General features: G+C 38.4%; 2 protein-coding genes across 4 annotated transcripts; both read right to left on the bottom strand.

Annotated features, from left to right (window-relative positions):
* Nucleotides 1-2,122: 2,122 nt before the first annotated feature.
* LOC115046600 (SAM pointed domain-containing Ets transcription factor-like) lies at nt 2,123-7,892 on the bottom strand. Its single transcript, XM_029507082.1, has 6 exons — nt 7,778-7,892; nt 4,488-4,912; nt 3,670-3,867; nt 3,515-3,559; nt 3,278-3,412; nt 2,123-2,693 (listed from the first exon to the last, which is right to left on the bottom strand). The coding sequence occupies exons 2-6, from the start codon at nt 4,900-4,902 to the stop codon at nt 2,515-2,517; spliced, it is 972 nt and encodes a 323-aa protein (XP_029362942.1). The 5' UTR covers nt 4,903-4,912; nt 7,778-7,892; the 3' UTR covers nt 2,123-2,514.
* A 1,742-nt stretch (nt 7,893-9,634) lies between these two features.
* On the bottom strand, nt 9,635-15,938 carry LOC115046201 (uncharacterized protein C6orf106 homolog). 3 transcript variants are annotated; one of them, XM_029506419.1, is made up of 5 exons: nt 15,676-15,839; nt 13,884-14,038; nt 13,590-13,787; nt 12,215-12,543; nt 9,635-11,574 (listed from the first exon to the last, which is right to left on the bottom strand). In XM_029506419.1, exons 1-5 carry the CDS (start codon nt 15,837-15,839, stop codon nt 11,539-11,541), a joined length of 882 nt encoding a protein of 293 aa, XP_029362279.1. In that variant the 3' UTR covers nt 9,635-11,538. The 3 variants fall into 3 exon arrangements, with proteins under 3 accessions (XP_029362279.1, XP_029362278.1, XP_029362280.1); XM_029506418.1 differs by lacking the exon at nt 9,635-11,574 and having other exon boundaries at nt 11,582-12,543; nt 15,676-15,938; XM_029506420.1 differs by lacking the exons at nt 9,635-11,574; nt 13,590-13,787 and having other exon boundaries at nt 11,582-12,543.
* Between the last annotated feature and the right edge of the window lie 389 nt (nt 15,939-16,327).

Raw genomic sequence — 16,327 nt, 5'->3', positions numbered from 1 at the left:
ATGCAATCCATGGAAAGGCTATATGGTGTGAAGAAGCTTTCGTTCTCGGTTCATTAATTCAGGCCTTATTTTAATCCAGTACTCCAAACAAGCAACATGAGTGATACATTCCCTCTGAGCGAAGCTGGACCAAGTCATCTTTGTGAGGGCGCCACTGCAGTGTGAGTGGAGGGTTTTGAACGATGCCTGCTGGGCACTTTTCTTCCAGTTAGAGGCCAATGAAGGCATGTGAATGCATTACTGTGCCACAGACTGTTGTCTGAAGATTAAGGCCTCTTCAACAGGACACGAATGTACCAGTGTTTGGGCATGAAAGAGGGAATGTTGTCTAAACATTGATCTCCACAGTCAGTTAAAGCCCTAACAAGCAAAAAGCACTAGTGTGGCCCGTTTCCCTGCTGAGCCAAAGAATGACCCAGTACCATCATCTGATTTCTCTCCATGCAATAACTTCACATATCACATGCAAAACAGCTTCAGTGAGGATGAACTTGTGGCTGCCTCCCAGTCCACCCAAACTTAATTTGTCTGCAAAACGCAGCGCAACGACACAGGGAGAACATTTGTCACCAGCACTGTACTGCATGTAAGATGAAAGCTTACATAGGGCAGTGCGCGGTTATTTTGAAATCTTTAACTTGCTCCATAGAAATTCAATTTATAGCAGGAACCGGCATTCATCAGATGTTGATTCGTGAGTTGTACGGGTTGCACCTAAAATTTGATTAGATGAGAGAGAGAGATGCTTTTTATAACTTAGTTGTCCTAAAGTTTTTAAATTTCATCAGACCAACAGCAGTCAGATGTGTTTAGCTCTGTGTCTGGAACAGGGTTTGACAGGTTTGGGTCTCACACATGAGGAGAAACACATCACCAGCTCACAAGGTGTGTCTTAGAGTAAAGCTGTCCAGCATAGCAAAAAGGACTCCTATCATCAAACTGTCCCACACAACCACAATGCGCGTATGCACACACAAACCACACGAATACGCACACATTTAAACACACAATTTACACGATGCAAGTTCAACCATAATCCACCCTACCAGGTTAATATTTTGGGGGAAAAAAACATCATCATCCAGTGTGTATGAGTTGTGTACGTGTAACAGAAAAATGTTTTTAAAAAAAAAAGAAAAAAATGCAAGTGATTGACTATTAAGACAAAATGTAGTATTATACATGTAAATGTGTTTCATGAAAATAACAGCAATGGAAAACATGTTAAGTAATAGGTACCATATCGTATGAATTTCATTGCAATGGAATTGTCAGTGTATCATAAAAAGCGTGACGTTATCCCACGCTGTCAAATTTGTATATGATGATGTAATTTAAAGATTATATTCTATTGTAACTGTACAACTGTGTTGAGTTGAAAACAAGACCTAACCATGTTGAGGCAGTAAAAAAGGTGTACATGTAAATGCTTTTTTTTTATGTTGACGATCTCTTCCTTATGCACACAGGGGACAGCAGCTAATGTTGTGCAAACCCTATATTAGCGGACTAGAAGATGTATGTTCATAGTTAGTGATGTACTTTTATCTCCTAACTGGTGTAGTGCCTGTTCATCTTGATGTAACAAGAAGTTCATTTAAATATGCATAAAGATGATTATGATCACAGATAATAATAATAATATAATAATAATAATGATTATAGTGATGAAAAACCCAAATCAAATTTGTTGTGATGGTGTCAATATTGCGATATTGGTATGAAAGGGAAACAAGTTTGTTGAAAAAAAAAAAAAAAACAAAGTTAGTGTTGGTGTGTTTCTTTTAATGCACTGCACAAGTGTTTCATTGGAGGATTTCCTGTTAGCAGCTTTTTAAGGGACACAATCTAGTAATAAGTTATTTATTTATTGTAGATCAAGAACATAAACCGTAAGAAAGAAATAGAAGGAAGGATTTGAAATTAAATAGATATGACTTATTTGGGCATTGATCTGCAACTTCTAAATATTCTTCACACCGGGAATAGTTGGAAGTGTCATTGTTTAAAAAAATAATAGTGTCTTTTTCTTGCAGACAGCTTGAAAAAAAAAACATGCTACACCACCCAAAAGTGCCCACAAGCACTTAAAGACACTTTTTTTTTTCTTTTTATATTGATTACATTTGCTTGTTTTATTTTTAAGTCACCGTGCTAGCTTTTAGTTCATTAGCCGGTTGCAAGAAACACTACAAGAAAGCGAAAAAGCCCATTTTAGATTTCTTTTACAAGGTTTTCTCCCTTGGAAGGAAAAAAAAATGTGTCCTTTGAAAAATCTAAATGAACAACAAAGAGCAAGATTAAATATGAGTGCTAAAGACAACAAAAGGACAAAGTAAAATCCATAAAAATTTGAAAATTGAATGAAATTGCATGAATAGGCAGGAGTGCATGTTTGAGTAGGCAGGCTTTACGGTGGACATTAAGCATCCAATACAATAATTGTTTGTGGTACCTTTCCTCGATGTCAGTCAGTCCTGAGTAAATAACTATCTTCTGATCTGATCCTCTTCATCATACAGGGTTGACGAACTGGTAGACCAGTCTGCGGGACACCTCGGGCTTTCGAATGATTCCTTTCTTGTAATACTGGCGTATGGAGCGGCTCAGTTTGTCATAGTTCATAGCTGGCCTGTTCTTCCTGATGCCCCACAGCCTGGCCACGCGGGCTGAGTCCTCTATTTTGAAGATCCCTTATGAGAGAAAACAGAGCGAAACACTTTTTCAGTGTGATGGCCCCCGTGAGGCTGCACACTGCTGCTTCCAACCATTAGCACGCTCACAAGAGTATTTTTTTTTCCTTCAGCAAGTGCAATGTTTCTTTCACTTTCACCATCATTATGTAGATGATAACATTGTTTTTCATTTTGATTAGGAAGTTTACAGCAGGCACAAAAAGGTTGGTTGATTTCATCAATGGCATGTTCTTCAAAGCTGCAAATGCAGAAATGCTGGTCAACGTCATGAACTTTAAGTAACCTGTATGTGCCGGATTGTCCTCATATTATCTCCAATGCTTTTGAAGGCCGCAGTGCCGGTTTGCTGAGAGCTTTGGGCCAACATTGCTCATCAGTTGATAGGGTGGTTTTTACGCTACTGCTTCAGTATCCTAATTTATGTTCATTCTACTCGATACTTCACTCTATAGCATAGCTTTTACTCAAGATTCTTTTGGACAGGTGCCGTTCAAAAACATATATTATTATGTATCCAGTATGAGTCCCCACAATAAGTGAAGCATGCCCCATTCATTTTTCTCTTCTACGGCAGCTCTTACCTTTCTCTTTGTTGAGCCAGCGGATGCAGCAGCTGTAGTTGTGCGGCTTGAGGAGCAGCTCTTGAAGGAATTGCCACAGATGGATGGGCTGGCTGGGGTAGTTACACATCACATCTGACCAGGAATCATCAACAGCTGCCAACGCAGAAGAGATTTGTCTGAGCTGTTTTCCTTGTCACTGAATTTTAGTCATTGTAGCATCGTTATGTGTTCGCCCAGATTTAACCAGGAACTTACCAGATTTTCTGTCGTCTGGTGAGCAGCGCTCTTTCATTGCTGCAGCTGAGGAAACAAATAGAGGATAAATTCAGCAGCAGTTTGCTTCCCTAATTTACCAACATTACAGTGAAGGTGATGCAGGTTTGATTTCCCAGTGTCCTCCTTGTTCTTACCAGATCTCCAGATGTCCAGATGAGCATAAAGCACATCTCCAAACTGAAAGGACTGTTGTCTGAAGTCTGCCTCTGTCATAGAGCATAGATCCTTCCCAGTCAGCTCCTTGAACATGGTGCTGACCTGTGGCAGCTTGTACAGGTGCTCCGTCCACAGCAGCCACTTCTGAACGTGCACGCAGCTCCATGTTAAAGGGTCTAAAGAGCAAGCGGAGATGTTGGGTTGTTCACCCAGACCATGTACTAAAAACATGGATGTTTTTCAGCTTTGGTGCTTCTGATTTGAACCATTTCTGATTGATAAGATTTAGAAAAAACAACAAAAGTTCATCAGAATTCAATCTGACAGACTGAGTTAAACTGGAAACAGATGAAGGATGGCAACCAACCAAACCAAACTCAAAAGCAAAGCTGAAACCTGTTGTCGGAAGAATATAAGGGACACAGGACTGCTTTACATGTCAAAGCACTATACTGTCTGGAGAGGTTTTGTCATATCTGAAAAAATGGACGTTTGGGTTTGGAGGTTTGGAGATTGCTAACTTCTTAATGTAGTGTGTGCAGCAGTAGCAGTGACAAAAAGAATATTTTTCATTCCCTCCCTGGGCTTATGGCGGTTCACTGATGCTGGAGTCTTCTTTTAATCATGACAGAATTTCAGATGTATTCTGTGACGTTCAACCAAGTTTGCACAAGGTGGGCATCAAACAGACTGGCCAGCTGTCAGAGTAAACAAAGCAATGACATCTGAAGCTTTAATTTATTAGATGGCAACTTCTGCCAACTTTTTTTATTTAATGTGCAGTCTTATGCTTCACCTGGAGAGATATTGAGCAGCTTGCAGGCCGTGTCCACGTCTTTCAGCACCTCTCCCACCACCATGGTCTGGACTTGCTCCAGACAGCGTTCCTCCACCTGAATCTCCACCTTAGAAGAGGAATCCTGGACTTGGTTTGGTGTGAGGCTCTCCTCCAGAGTTCTGGAGGTAGGCGCAGCAGGAGCCGTGGCCCCTGTCACCTCCACCACCCAGGGTTTCTCCTCCACAGCTAATCGGTTGTAACAGGGGATGTAGGGCCCAAACCAGCTGACCTCAGGGAGCCCCACCAAAGTGGGGGGCGGTTTGATGCCCTCTGTCTCATCCAGCCAGGCTGCCCTGAGGTTGGTCTGAGGCTGCTTGGCAAAGAGAGGTGTCTGTGTGGCGCAGCCGGTGTGTTCACAACCTGGAGTCCCCATTCTCAGACACCTGAAGAAGAAAGAACCATTTTCACTGGTGTCACGACAGTTTCGTACAGTTTTGAACACCAACACTGTCTTGACAGAGTGGCACTGATGCTGCAACCTTACCCAAATGCTCAATATTTAAACAGTAGCGGTCCTAAAGTAAACTTGACATTTGTTCTGTGCTATTTACTTTGTGTGAACTGAAAGAAGGAATTGGTTATCTCAGCTTAGCTGACTGAACCTTCTGTGGCAGTTCAATTCATCCATTCAAAGAGTTTTTGTGTAACTCAAAGACATGACAATTTGTTTTCTATTCTCTCCCAAATCTATATCTTAATATTTATGTCAAAAAGTTCAGGCTGGGTGAAATTCTGCCCTTTCCCTCCATTATTGTCAACATCATTACTCAACAATATCAGAATCCAACCTACTCCACCTTTTAGATTGCAAATAGAGATTACAAAAGTAAGATCAAAGCCTTATTTGTTTTTGTTTTTTCGTTAATATGAAGCTTTTTCACTTCTTCTGATGAAACAGTTATTCGGCTATCACAGCGTAACACCCAGGGCCTTGAAAAAATATCGACTTTATCATTGTCCTTAAGAGTGATCGCAAGTTAATCACAAGAAAGTTTGATAGAACCGAAAAATAAAGGGTGGGGACACATGTAATACGTGGATAAAGGCTAAGTAGTTGGAAGGCATTCATCATAGTATGAGTAAGAGAACAAATCACCTGGAGGGGAGTGGTGTTGCACACTAACGTTTGTCAGGACTGTGTTTTAGACACCCTCATGAAAACGAAATGTCACAAAACAATGCATGTAATTATTTGAATGCTTATTCAAATTTTTGCTTCATGTGTATTTTTGGTCTGCTTCTACTTGTGTTAGCCTTGCCAGCAAGAAATTTTCACTGCCTTACAATGGACAGTAAAAACAAATAAATAAATAAATTATACTTAAAGAGTAAAATATCACACTAACCACATTATGCTTAATATAAGTGATGGACTATCTTTTGGTAAATGCTGTTCACGAATTACTAGCAAAGACACCTAGACCAACCAAAACATTTTCAAAGCATTAACATGTGGTGGTCACAAGGAACAGGGTCTTTCCCGAAGGCAAAACCTCTAGTGCAAAAGATAAAATCTATTGAGTTAACAAAACAGAACTATACATAAGCTGTATTATTTTTTATTTATTGCCTGTTGACAATAGTTGTAGTAAGAACAGATCTAATGATAAAAGATCACTACAATTAAGATATATTTCCAATAACATGTAGATTTCACAATGTTTTATATATATATATATATATATATATATATATATATATATATATATATATATATATAAGATATATATGAGATTAGACACTTGTGACTGTGTTGTGTGAACAAAACTTCAAACCTCCTCAACTACAGGTATTGGCAGTTTTATATATATAATATATATATATATATATTTTAAAAAATGCACGGTTGTTCTGAGATTAGACACTTGTGACTGTGTTGTGTGAACAAAACTTCAAACCTCCTCAACTGCAGTTATTGGCAGTTTTAATGTTGAGTTCCAGCAAAAAGTGGCTTGTGTGTACGTGTGTGTGTGTGTGTGTAGGCGTGTGTGCATTATGCATTGCTCAAATGAAAGCAGCATGCTTGTCATATCAGGCTCTTGATATCAAGACTTGTGTTTGTTGCTGTGCTTAACTCTAGATTGCAGCCAAGCTGATATGAGAAGCATTTAGTCAACACAAGAAGCTTATTCTCTGCTTCTCACATTCCATTGTTCTTTGGACCAAAGGTGTTCAGTCTCACACCTTTATAAGCTCTTTAAAATGACTGTTTCTGTTTCTGTGCACGTGGATCTGTGAGTTTGTGTATATATTTCAATTTGCACGGGATAGTAAAAGTGGCTGAGAGTCATCAGATAAAGTTATTTTGGGTGTAACCCTTTTCCTCATTTTCCAAAGAATACGTAGTGAAATCAGCTTGACCAAATCTTTTCCCTGGAGTGCTGATAAGAAGGTGATTGAATCCAAATTCAAACTTGAATTCAAATACATCCAAAGAAAAAATAAATATCAAATGACAAGGGAAAGAATAAGGGGAAATAATATAGTGAAAAATTGCAGCACAAGCAGGAAACACCACTCACAGCAGCGCTGGTGTTTGACAGTATATGCTCAATACTCACACAATAACAGTCATAATGAGCGTAAATAAAATGAAAGCTGCTATGTAAATACAATCAAATATGTATTTACTTAGTATTTATATACCGTATGCTGTATTCTACAGCATGTTCCTTACATGAAGTGTTTAGTGGCATAAAATACTCAAATGAACACATTTTAGAAAACATGCAGTATTTTTCCTAAAATAAAAACTAAAAATAAAACTAATTATATATATTATAATAATGACATGACGTCTGCTCTATTCAAGTGTGTGTCAGCAATGACTGTAAGCCAGAAGGCTAAACAGCATAACCCTGAGATAGAAGCAGGTAAATGGAGTTCAGTTTTTGTTTATGAGATGTTGTCATTGAAAAAGGATGTTGGCTTTAATTTTATTTTAGTGATCATGTGTACAGACAGTGACTGGCATGAACCAGTTCCACATAACATTTATAACAGTTTATAACAGTTCAAATATCCCTCTCTACGTGGGATATTTCCATCCCTCACTAACACAATAAGAACTGTTAACACACGCTGAGAGAAAAAAAAAATCTTAAAACTCATTGGCAAGTAACAGATCATTTATTTATGTGGGCTTGTTCCCTCCTATGAAATAGTTTTGACTTGAATTTTAAATGATCCCAGTCTGCCCAAACATGGCTTATTATGTGATAGTGATGATAAAACATTCATTATCTTACCTCAGTGGCTCAAGAAAAAGTGGCTTCAGTAGCTTTCTCAGTGCTCTTAGTCTCTGTATGCCTTTTTTCTCCTGGGCTGTTCCTCTGTCTCAGGTGAAGTGTGGACTGATGTCCACACCCCCTAAAGGCCGTGACTCCTTTGCCCTCATGTGAGGATGCAGTTTTTGCCTGCTGCACAGCGTTCAGAGCTGGATCAGTTTGGTCTGGTCCAGCCACAGAGACACCTGGTTTGATTATTTGCAGTGGCAGGAGTTAGACTTATTTGGGCCAGTGTGCCTTCATGACATATCAGTTCTGACAGAAAGGGTGTGCCCTAATGAGAAGGAGGTTGCTCTAAGGGCCTACTTAATAATGACTCGGGGCAGTACTCAATGCGAGCTCCTTAGATAAACAAAACTTCTGCTGAGTCTTTAACAGTCTGTCTTTTAACAACTATGATCCATTTCAGGAGCAACAGTTTTCATGGAAAGTTGTCCAACTTTGTGATGCTTAAAACACAAAGCTGTTAAAGCATGAGCATGAACTAAACCTAATTTTATCTAATCTACTCCAATTCATGAGGGTAAATTTGGGTGGAGATTAATTCATGCCCCCTATAAGATAAATCCACACCTAGGTAAAATAGGACAGAGAAGGAGTGAACAACTTTATCTGGTTTAATTGAAACATTCAGAGTAAGAAGCCATATGACTTGAAAAGGGCTGGCCATTTGAAGATACAGGGGAAAGCATACAAATGAGCAATAAAGACAAGAGATGTTTTCAAAGGTGTAAAATTATCTCTGGAAAAGTTGAATAACTTGTACACAGAGCAAGTACAGTAGTTAAAAAGAAGGAAAGCGAGTAAGTAAATGTTTGCTCAAACTAAACAGTCATGTTTGTGTGGATGTTGAAATATTCCAAAGAACTGCTTCCTGTATATCCACCCATATGGATCATCTTTAAATCTCCTTTGAAAATTGCAGAATTACACCTTTAAAATTTTAAAACTGAAGTTGCTCACAGTCTTCTCAGCCAGGATGGAGAGAGTGGAGCCACAGTGTCCTACTCCCGCCTGAAACACAACTGCATGAACTCCTTTTGGTGAGTCATTTATCTGATAATCTTGCAATTACCGTATTTCCTTTGAGTTTTGCTGTGACACGTATACATGTGACAGTCAACCTGAGCAAATGACTAGAGAGTGTTGCTCCCTCAAGCTGTTTGGTTTGGTCTTGTAGACTGATGCTAAGTGAGGAGGGGGGTATAACAAACACAACAAAAAGGAGAAAATGCTGCGTTTGACCAGTAAACCTCCAGGCTCACATGTAATCTGACACCTCCTGTGCAACAAAAGGAGTGAAAACCTCATCACATGAGCTTTTTGTTCATCTTCTGGTCTATGTACCCTAAATCTGAGTTTAGTTTTTGCACATCAACACAGAAGAAAATTCATTGTTCTTCCAGTTTGTAAAAATTTGATGAGCCAAGCAGCAGCTGTTCAGTTAACGTATAGTACATAAATATGGAGAGTTATGGAATTGATCCTTGTAACTTAATGTTAAAATGTATTTATCTTTAAAGCACATTTGTGATATCTTACGTAATCATTTGTACCATCTGATTAAATCTGCAACTGTGCCATAAAATGCGATTAATGTCATTAATGGTATTTTAATATCATTTAAAAGATTTCAAAATAACTAAAGCGTTTAATGCCTAAAATTACTGAATGGGATAGACAAGTAACTAAGAGGTTAAATGTCAATGTCTCAAAAAATCTTTTGAGAAAGAAAAAAAAAGGTGTTAAAGCTCCATAAAAACAGGACGTCAGTCCTGACATCTGCTGCACAAATATGACATGAGTCCAGGATTTCAGTTTAAAGTGATAATTTAATCTTACAAACATTCATCAAACATACATACAAGAACAAAAAGCTTCCATCTCCTCTCCATCTGTTTGCACTCTCCTCACTCTCATAAATGTGCTGTTGTAGGAGTCTAATGCCAACTGATTCATTCTGCAATCTGGCCAGAAGAAAACTCTAAAGAGACATTTCACAAAGAACAAAATGCACTTGATGAATTGACACCAACAGTAGGAAGCCACATTGATCCATTAACTTTTTTTGCACAGAAAACACACACCATTCTGTAACATAGCAAAGAGCCCAAAGATTCTTACAACATGTTGTTGTTGAATAGGCTGGTGTTGTCGTGTTGTTCAGCTCAGAAACCCTGGGGCTTACAGTTGGTGGTGGTGGGGGGGGGGTGGGGGGTTATCTGACAGCTCGGTCTAACACACTGGCTTTGGATGACAGATAAAATCAGAGTTGATAAACCCTTCAGGACTTAACTGTTCTTGTGGAGAGGATAAGTATGCACACACATTACCATAGAGGTCCCAATACTGCATAGATTAGCCTTTTAGGAATTATTACTGCATTGTGTACTTTCACTCAGGAAATTATGATACTGCCACTTGTTTTTATTTCTTCTTTTAATGCTGTGGTTAACTTTGAATCTGAAATAATGAAACAGGTTAAATATGACCGGGAAGATGCAGAACAGAATCAGTCAAAAAAAAAAAAAAAAAAAAATGGGTCAATGCAAATATACAAAGTAGATCCTTTGGTTAGATTAATGTTTCCTAAAAACTTGAGCCTCTACAATCATCAGATACATTCCACTTAAAAACCCATAGCCAAGTCCATAACAGCTTTAAAATGAAAATTCAGAGCAGGGCGACCAAAATATGCATTCTTTTTTATGATGTTTTGAGTTATATGGCTGCAATCAATGTCCTTCATTTATCCTGTCATCGGGTGCTGTTATTGCAACACAATGACTCGGGAAGTCGCTAATACTCATTATCACCAATTATGATATACTCCTTGTATTTTATAGATAAATCAGTGGATAAGAAGAATCACTGACTGTCCCACAAGACTTAATGAAATTTCATGCCAATAAAATAAATAAATAGATGAAACTTCTATAATCTGGACTGAGAGCCAAACCGTAAATTGGGTTTCTACTGTCTTCTTCTCAGAGAAGTGACTGACTCCCTCCACTGGAAAAAAAAACTGCATTCTATCTAAAACTGCTGCTGCAATAAAAATGATTTCCAACCATACACAAGTCTAATGTTGAGAAACACATAAATTGAATTGCTAATTAATTGCTAAATTGAAAGCAACCAAATAGACATTTCTGGAAGAAGTCACTATTTTTCTTTGTTGAATGAATTAAGGTGAAAAGTGACTGTAATATTAAAAATTACTGATGAAAACCCATATTATTAGATTTAATTAAAGGAAACTGGTTTAGAAATCCCATCAATATAGTCAAAGCAGAAACTGGAGAATCAGTTGGCAAAATAAATGGCTTTTCCTCCAAAGTCTCTCTTTCAGGTTGTGCAATGCACACATAGATACACAAAATATCACAAATATACACCTCTGTCATCATTGTTTCATTTGCACTGACAACTAAAAAAAAAAAAAAAAAAAAAAAAAAAAAAGAATATCACTCAAAATTCTCATAGCACTCATTTTTAACTTAGCATTCACACGTGCATACAGTGGTGTAGGATGTTAGACGAGCTGCACGTCAGGAGCGTTGTCTTATGCTTTCTCTTAGTGTAGCCGGATTTTGCATAAAGTGTTTTTGAATTTCCACACTTTCCACCAGCTTCTGATAAAGCCTCTTCTTTCTCTTTCTTGGTGTGATGAATTCCAGAGGTACAGTTTAGTGCTGCTTTACTGGGGCAAGTCCCATGTTTTAAGAGTGGCCAAAAGGATAGGACTCCTGTATACCCTGTAAGGAGATCCGAGATGTTAAAGACATTGCCTGAATAAGACATAAAGGGTTAATCGTACACCTTAACAGTCTCAGGTCTTTATGTACTGCAATAATAGACCAATTTTTATATATATTTATTGCACATATCACGTCATTACACTTCGCTGTACAGCAATAATGATTAGTTGACAGAGAGTTCATCTGAACCCATTTTGACAAAAGATTCCTTTTTACTGTTTTTAAGTTTTGAACATCCCGTTGTATATGTGACTGTGAATCAGCTTATTTTGGGGCTTTCATAAAGTTGGCTGGCAGCTCAAAACTTACACTGGCAAAGACAACTGACTGTTTTTACATACTGGAAGTTTATGTGATGAATCAGCATTGCTGCGAATTGAAATCTGAAATAGTTTTCTAAGAAAAGCCATTGTAAAGCATTTACTTATTAACTACCACAGGCACTCCTAGGTACATTTATGCGTGCAAGAATTATCTGCAATGCCGTCCATATTGTCTTCTTTCTTAATACATTAAATGCAACAATTTGTTTACTTACTTTCAGGTATTTGAAGATACTTATATAAAACTAGAGAAAGGAATTATCCCAAACCATGATTCAGCTCAGTGAAGAATCTTTTCCCATGATATTACTTACCTGGTTATAAGAGACTACTGAAAGATTGCTTTGTAGACTGTTTGCTACTATATCCACAGAGTTGTGTGAAAGTCCATTTTGATCTTGCTGTCGCTGGTTAGGGCTTTCCTGCCAGTGCTCCTCTGCAACCCTTAGACCGCTGTCATCGTGGAGGCTGTTGTTGTTGCTGCTGTTGGGGCACTTGCTTTTCTCTGGAGAGGCAAAGGGATTATAGTCTCCTTCCAAGCTGCGGTGAGGCTGGGTGTTGAACTCAGCTTGGAAAGAGGACAGCTGCTGTGTGACGCCAAGGAGACCCCCAACCTCCACACTCAGAATCACCCAAATTACATCTGTCAAGAGTAATAGTGTGTTAGAAATACACACAGCCACCAACACTACCTTACTGAAACACAACAATCAGATTGACCTAAAACAGTAAATCACAATATTCCACTGAATTTCATTGATACAGACTACAACTTTTAAAATTCAAGCCCTTTCCCCTCTTTAAGCCACTAAAGCTCTGATTGTCAAAGGAGAGGAATTACCGCTATTAACATGTCAATTAAATATTAAGTTGAAGTAGAATTTAGCCCTCAGCTGTTTAATTTGTAAGTGGGCAAGTCATGGGGGATTTCCTGTTGGCTTCCATGATACACTTGCACTTCCAGGACAACATAAATCTGAATGCCTTTTAATTACATTTTTGTGTTATTAGAATTCCAAATCATTTTCCCACTGAATTTAATGTGCACTAAATTTTACAGCACTTCATCTTCAGTAATGACTGCTACCTTCTGCTTCAACTGCAGTACTTGGCTGTATATATTTGCAGGTCAGCGAGATAAAAAAATGGCCACATTGAACCCACCAGCTCCATACTTGTGATGACAAATCTTAAAATGGATGAGGCTGCTCTCCAATGGTAATGTCAATATTACTTTATTAGTGACAATCTGTTTATTAAACATAACATGTATACACAACAACAGGCTCAACTGTGTGCTCCTTAAATAAGCAAAAATGTTTTGATTATGAGATTTAACAGGTCAGCCTTCTGCAATTAAGCATTAGCTGTCATCTCAGTAAATTAGGAATTTTAAAAAGCATCACCAAACTGCAACTATTGCTAACTGTAAAAAATATCCAAGGGTGACATCTTTGAATAAACAAAAAAAAAACAAACAAATAAAATTAAATAATATAAAAGAGAAGGGCAGCACATCCTCACATTTTAGAAACTGGAACCAGTGTTTTGCTATTTTAAATTATCAAAATAGTTGCTTATTATTTTACACTAATTGATAACTCATTTCAGTCTGTTTTTTCACGATACAATATTTATTGAGAAGCAAAAATTCTCATGTTTCTTTGGTGTGAAGGTTGTTGTCCTTACCTCCGTAGTAAAGTCCTGTAGCTGTGCACATTCTCCACTGACCCTGATACATGCCAGGAGATACAGGGCTGTGCATTTGTACACTAACATCCGTCATTTCCTGGGGGTCCAGAGAGCGCACCATCACCATGTTAACATGGCCAAACTGATCTCCCCCAACATACTTCAGACAAACCCCTGGAGGCCAAGATTCTGCGCCTGAAGATACACAGATGTTGGCGTAATATGTGAGTGCAACAATTTTACATTTACATGGTCAAGAATTGGCACTGCGGTATGTACTCCAGCACTTACCTGTGTTCTGTATCCTCCAGGTCTTTGTAAAAGGTGTGTCAGGTGGAACTGATTCACCCTCTCCAATTGTCACATCTTTCACAAAGGACATGCACGGCGCACTGATGTTGGGACTCTCAAAGTCATAGTAGGCTCCAATGGCTGCCTGCAAATTCCTGTAACAACACAAGAAAAAAACCAGGTGGTCAGTACAACTCTAAAATGGAGTAAGAAATGCAAACAGTTAAAAACCCTTAAGCTTAGGCCAATGGGATCTATAGACAGCTAATGTCCTTTCCTGGGTTTGTACCACATGTGGACATTTATTTCAAAGTTAAAGAAAAAAAAAAGAAATTAAAAAAACCCACATTGTATCAACTTTTTAAATTTGTCCCAACAGCTTTTATTTAAACTTTACAATATGATGACAAACCTTTGAGCTTTGAGTAGGAAACCACAGAAACAGGTGACTTTTACAACACCAATTAAAAATTAATTAAGCTATTGTGGAGCATAGGATGAATAAATATGGATCCATGGGAGAAAATTACTATTCACACGACAACAATATTATTATTATTGTTAGCAGTAGTAGTATTATCTGTAATTAAAAAAAATATTAAACCACTCATAACAGCATGTTTTAACATTTTTACTGACTGGTTGAAACATATATATTGTTGGAAACAACTGAGGTATTTGCAGATCTTAAGAGATTCAGGCTGGGTGCTTCCCGTGACATGTTGGTCATCCAGAAACCAAGAGTTTTTATTTTTAGAAAGCTCATTGCAGAGGAGCTGTTTCACTGCAACACATGATCCCTCCCCAGGCTGCACTGCCCATTGACACTTTTCTTTACAATTAATGTGCTCCAGCAAAATGTCTTCTGGGGGAAGATTTCAGAATGGCCTTCCTGTCTTTATTATTTTTTTTTTTTTGAATAATCACTCATAGCAAGGACACTGCTTATGTGGTATTTATTTATTTGTTTATTTAAAGAATCAAGCACATTTGAAAAGGGTTCTGTGCAATTACAGTTTATTAAGTAGTTCCATTAGCGGTAAAAGACACGTGAATACCCTTTAGTGCAGAGAAACAGGGGTAAATATTCACCAGGCTTGCACAACCGCTGTGTGTCATGAACTGGCCTGTGCGTTGTTTCTTGGATATTACGTAATAAACTGAAGCGATCGAGGGAGCAATAGACATTTCGAACATCTTGCCAATCGACAACGAAAGTAAAGGGGGTCTGACATTGGTCGTCACATAGATAAATTAGATATTTTTTTTAAAAAAGAAGACTGTAAAAATAAAAAATGACAATTATTTATAGGCGGAGATCAGTGATGTAATAACCTGGTAACTAGCATGATGCAAAAGTGGTGACCCGCTAGCTAACTCTGGTCGACAACCTGAACAAACAGGAATGAACTTTCACGTAAAAGTAATAAAAACACATATTTTTTATGTTAATAAAATACAATAACAAAACCTGCTAGCCAATTATTTATCATTTAAAGCCCCTCTAAGCTACCTTACGCTAAAATCCGTCTCTGGCAGTCAGAAGTCGGAGACACACTGACTCAGCTAGTTACGTTACTACAACGTCGTTAGCTGTCACAGTCTCCATGTTTACATACCTAACGTAAAGTCACGACGAAGTGTATCACTGCCTCCCATTTTTTCTTTGTCTGTTTTTCTGAAAGTCTTCGTATTGTGAGGATACCGCCGTGCAGAGAGCGAGTTAAGTGAACGGTGGGATCTATTATCTAACATTAACCACCCAGCAGGCCAAACAAGTCCCCGAGCTCACCAGTTGGTCATGTCCAGGAAGAAGGCGCATCCGGCGGGGTTTAGCTGAAACCCGAGCAGCCTCTGAAATTCCGATATCAGGATATCTTTGTCCGTCGTACCCATGCAGCTGAATTTCTGCATAAGCTCCTGGTCCAGGTCCAGGTCCAGGTCCATGCCCTCCATCGTGGCTTTGCCCGGACACACAAGGAGGGGGGGCTGCGCTCCTAATTTAGTCCGAGGCCTCCACTTGTCATAACAAACTCAACAACAGGGCCGAGTGCGCATGCGCCATGATGAGTGTTGTGCCTGTGCGGCGGAGCAGCAGGATCAGCAGCAGACTGGATCCTCCTGCATGTGGACAATGCTGCTGCTGGATCACTAAACTCTGACTCGACCATCACTGATGAGCCTAACAAACATTTTAGACATGATGTCCATGCAAGACGGCTTGGAATTTGAAAAATATTACTGCTCTTGAAGTGAAGGAATGAGTGAACACCCTAAAGCAGCAATAAAACGAAGAAAAACTATTTGCAAAGGATTATCAATTATTACTAATGTTTATTCGATTACTTTGTTCGTTTAATGGGCAATAATAACATTAACTACTCATGTATGCATAGTATAGGCACATAGTTGTTTTTTCTATTTTACTGGCCAATATTTTCAAA

This window comes from Echeneis naucrates, chromosome 7 (assembly GCF_900963305.1).
Source record: "Echeneis naucrates chromosome 7, fEcheNa1.1, whole genome shotgun sequence".
Classification (NCBI taxonomy): Eukaryota; Metazoa; Chordata; class Actinopteri; order Carangiformes; family Echeneidae; genus Echeneis; species Echeneis naucrates.
This window is presented reverse-complemented; position numbering and strand designations above follow the sequence as displayed.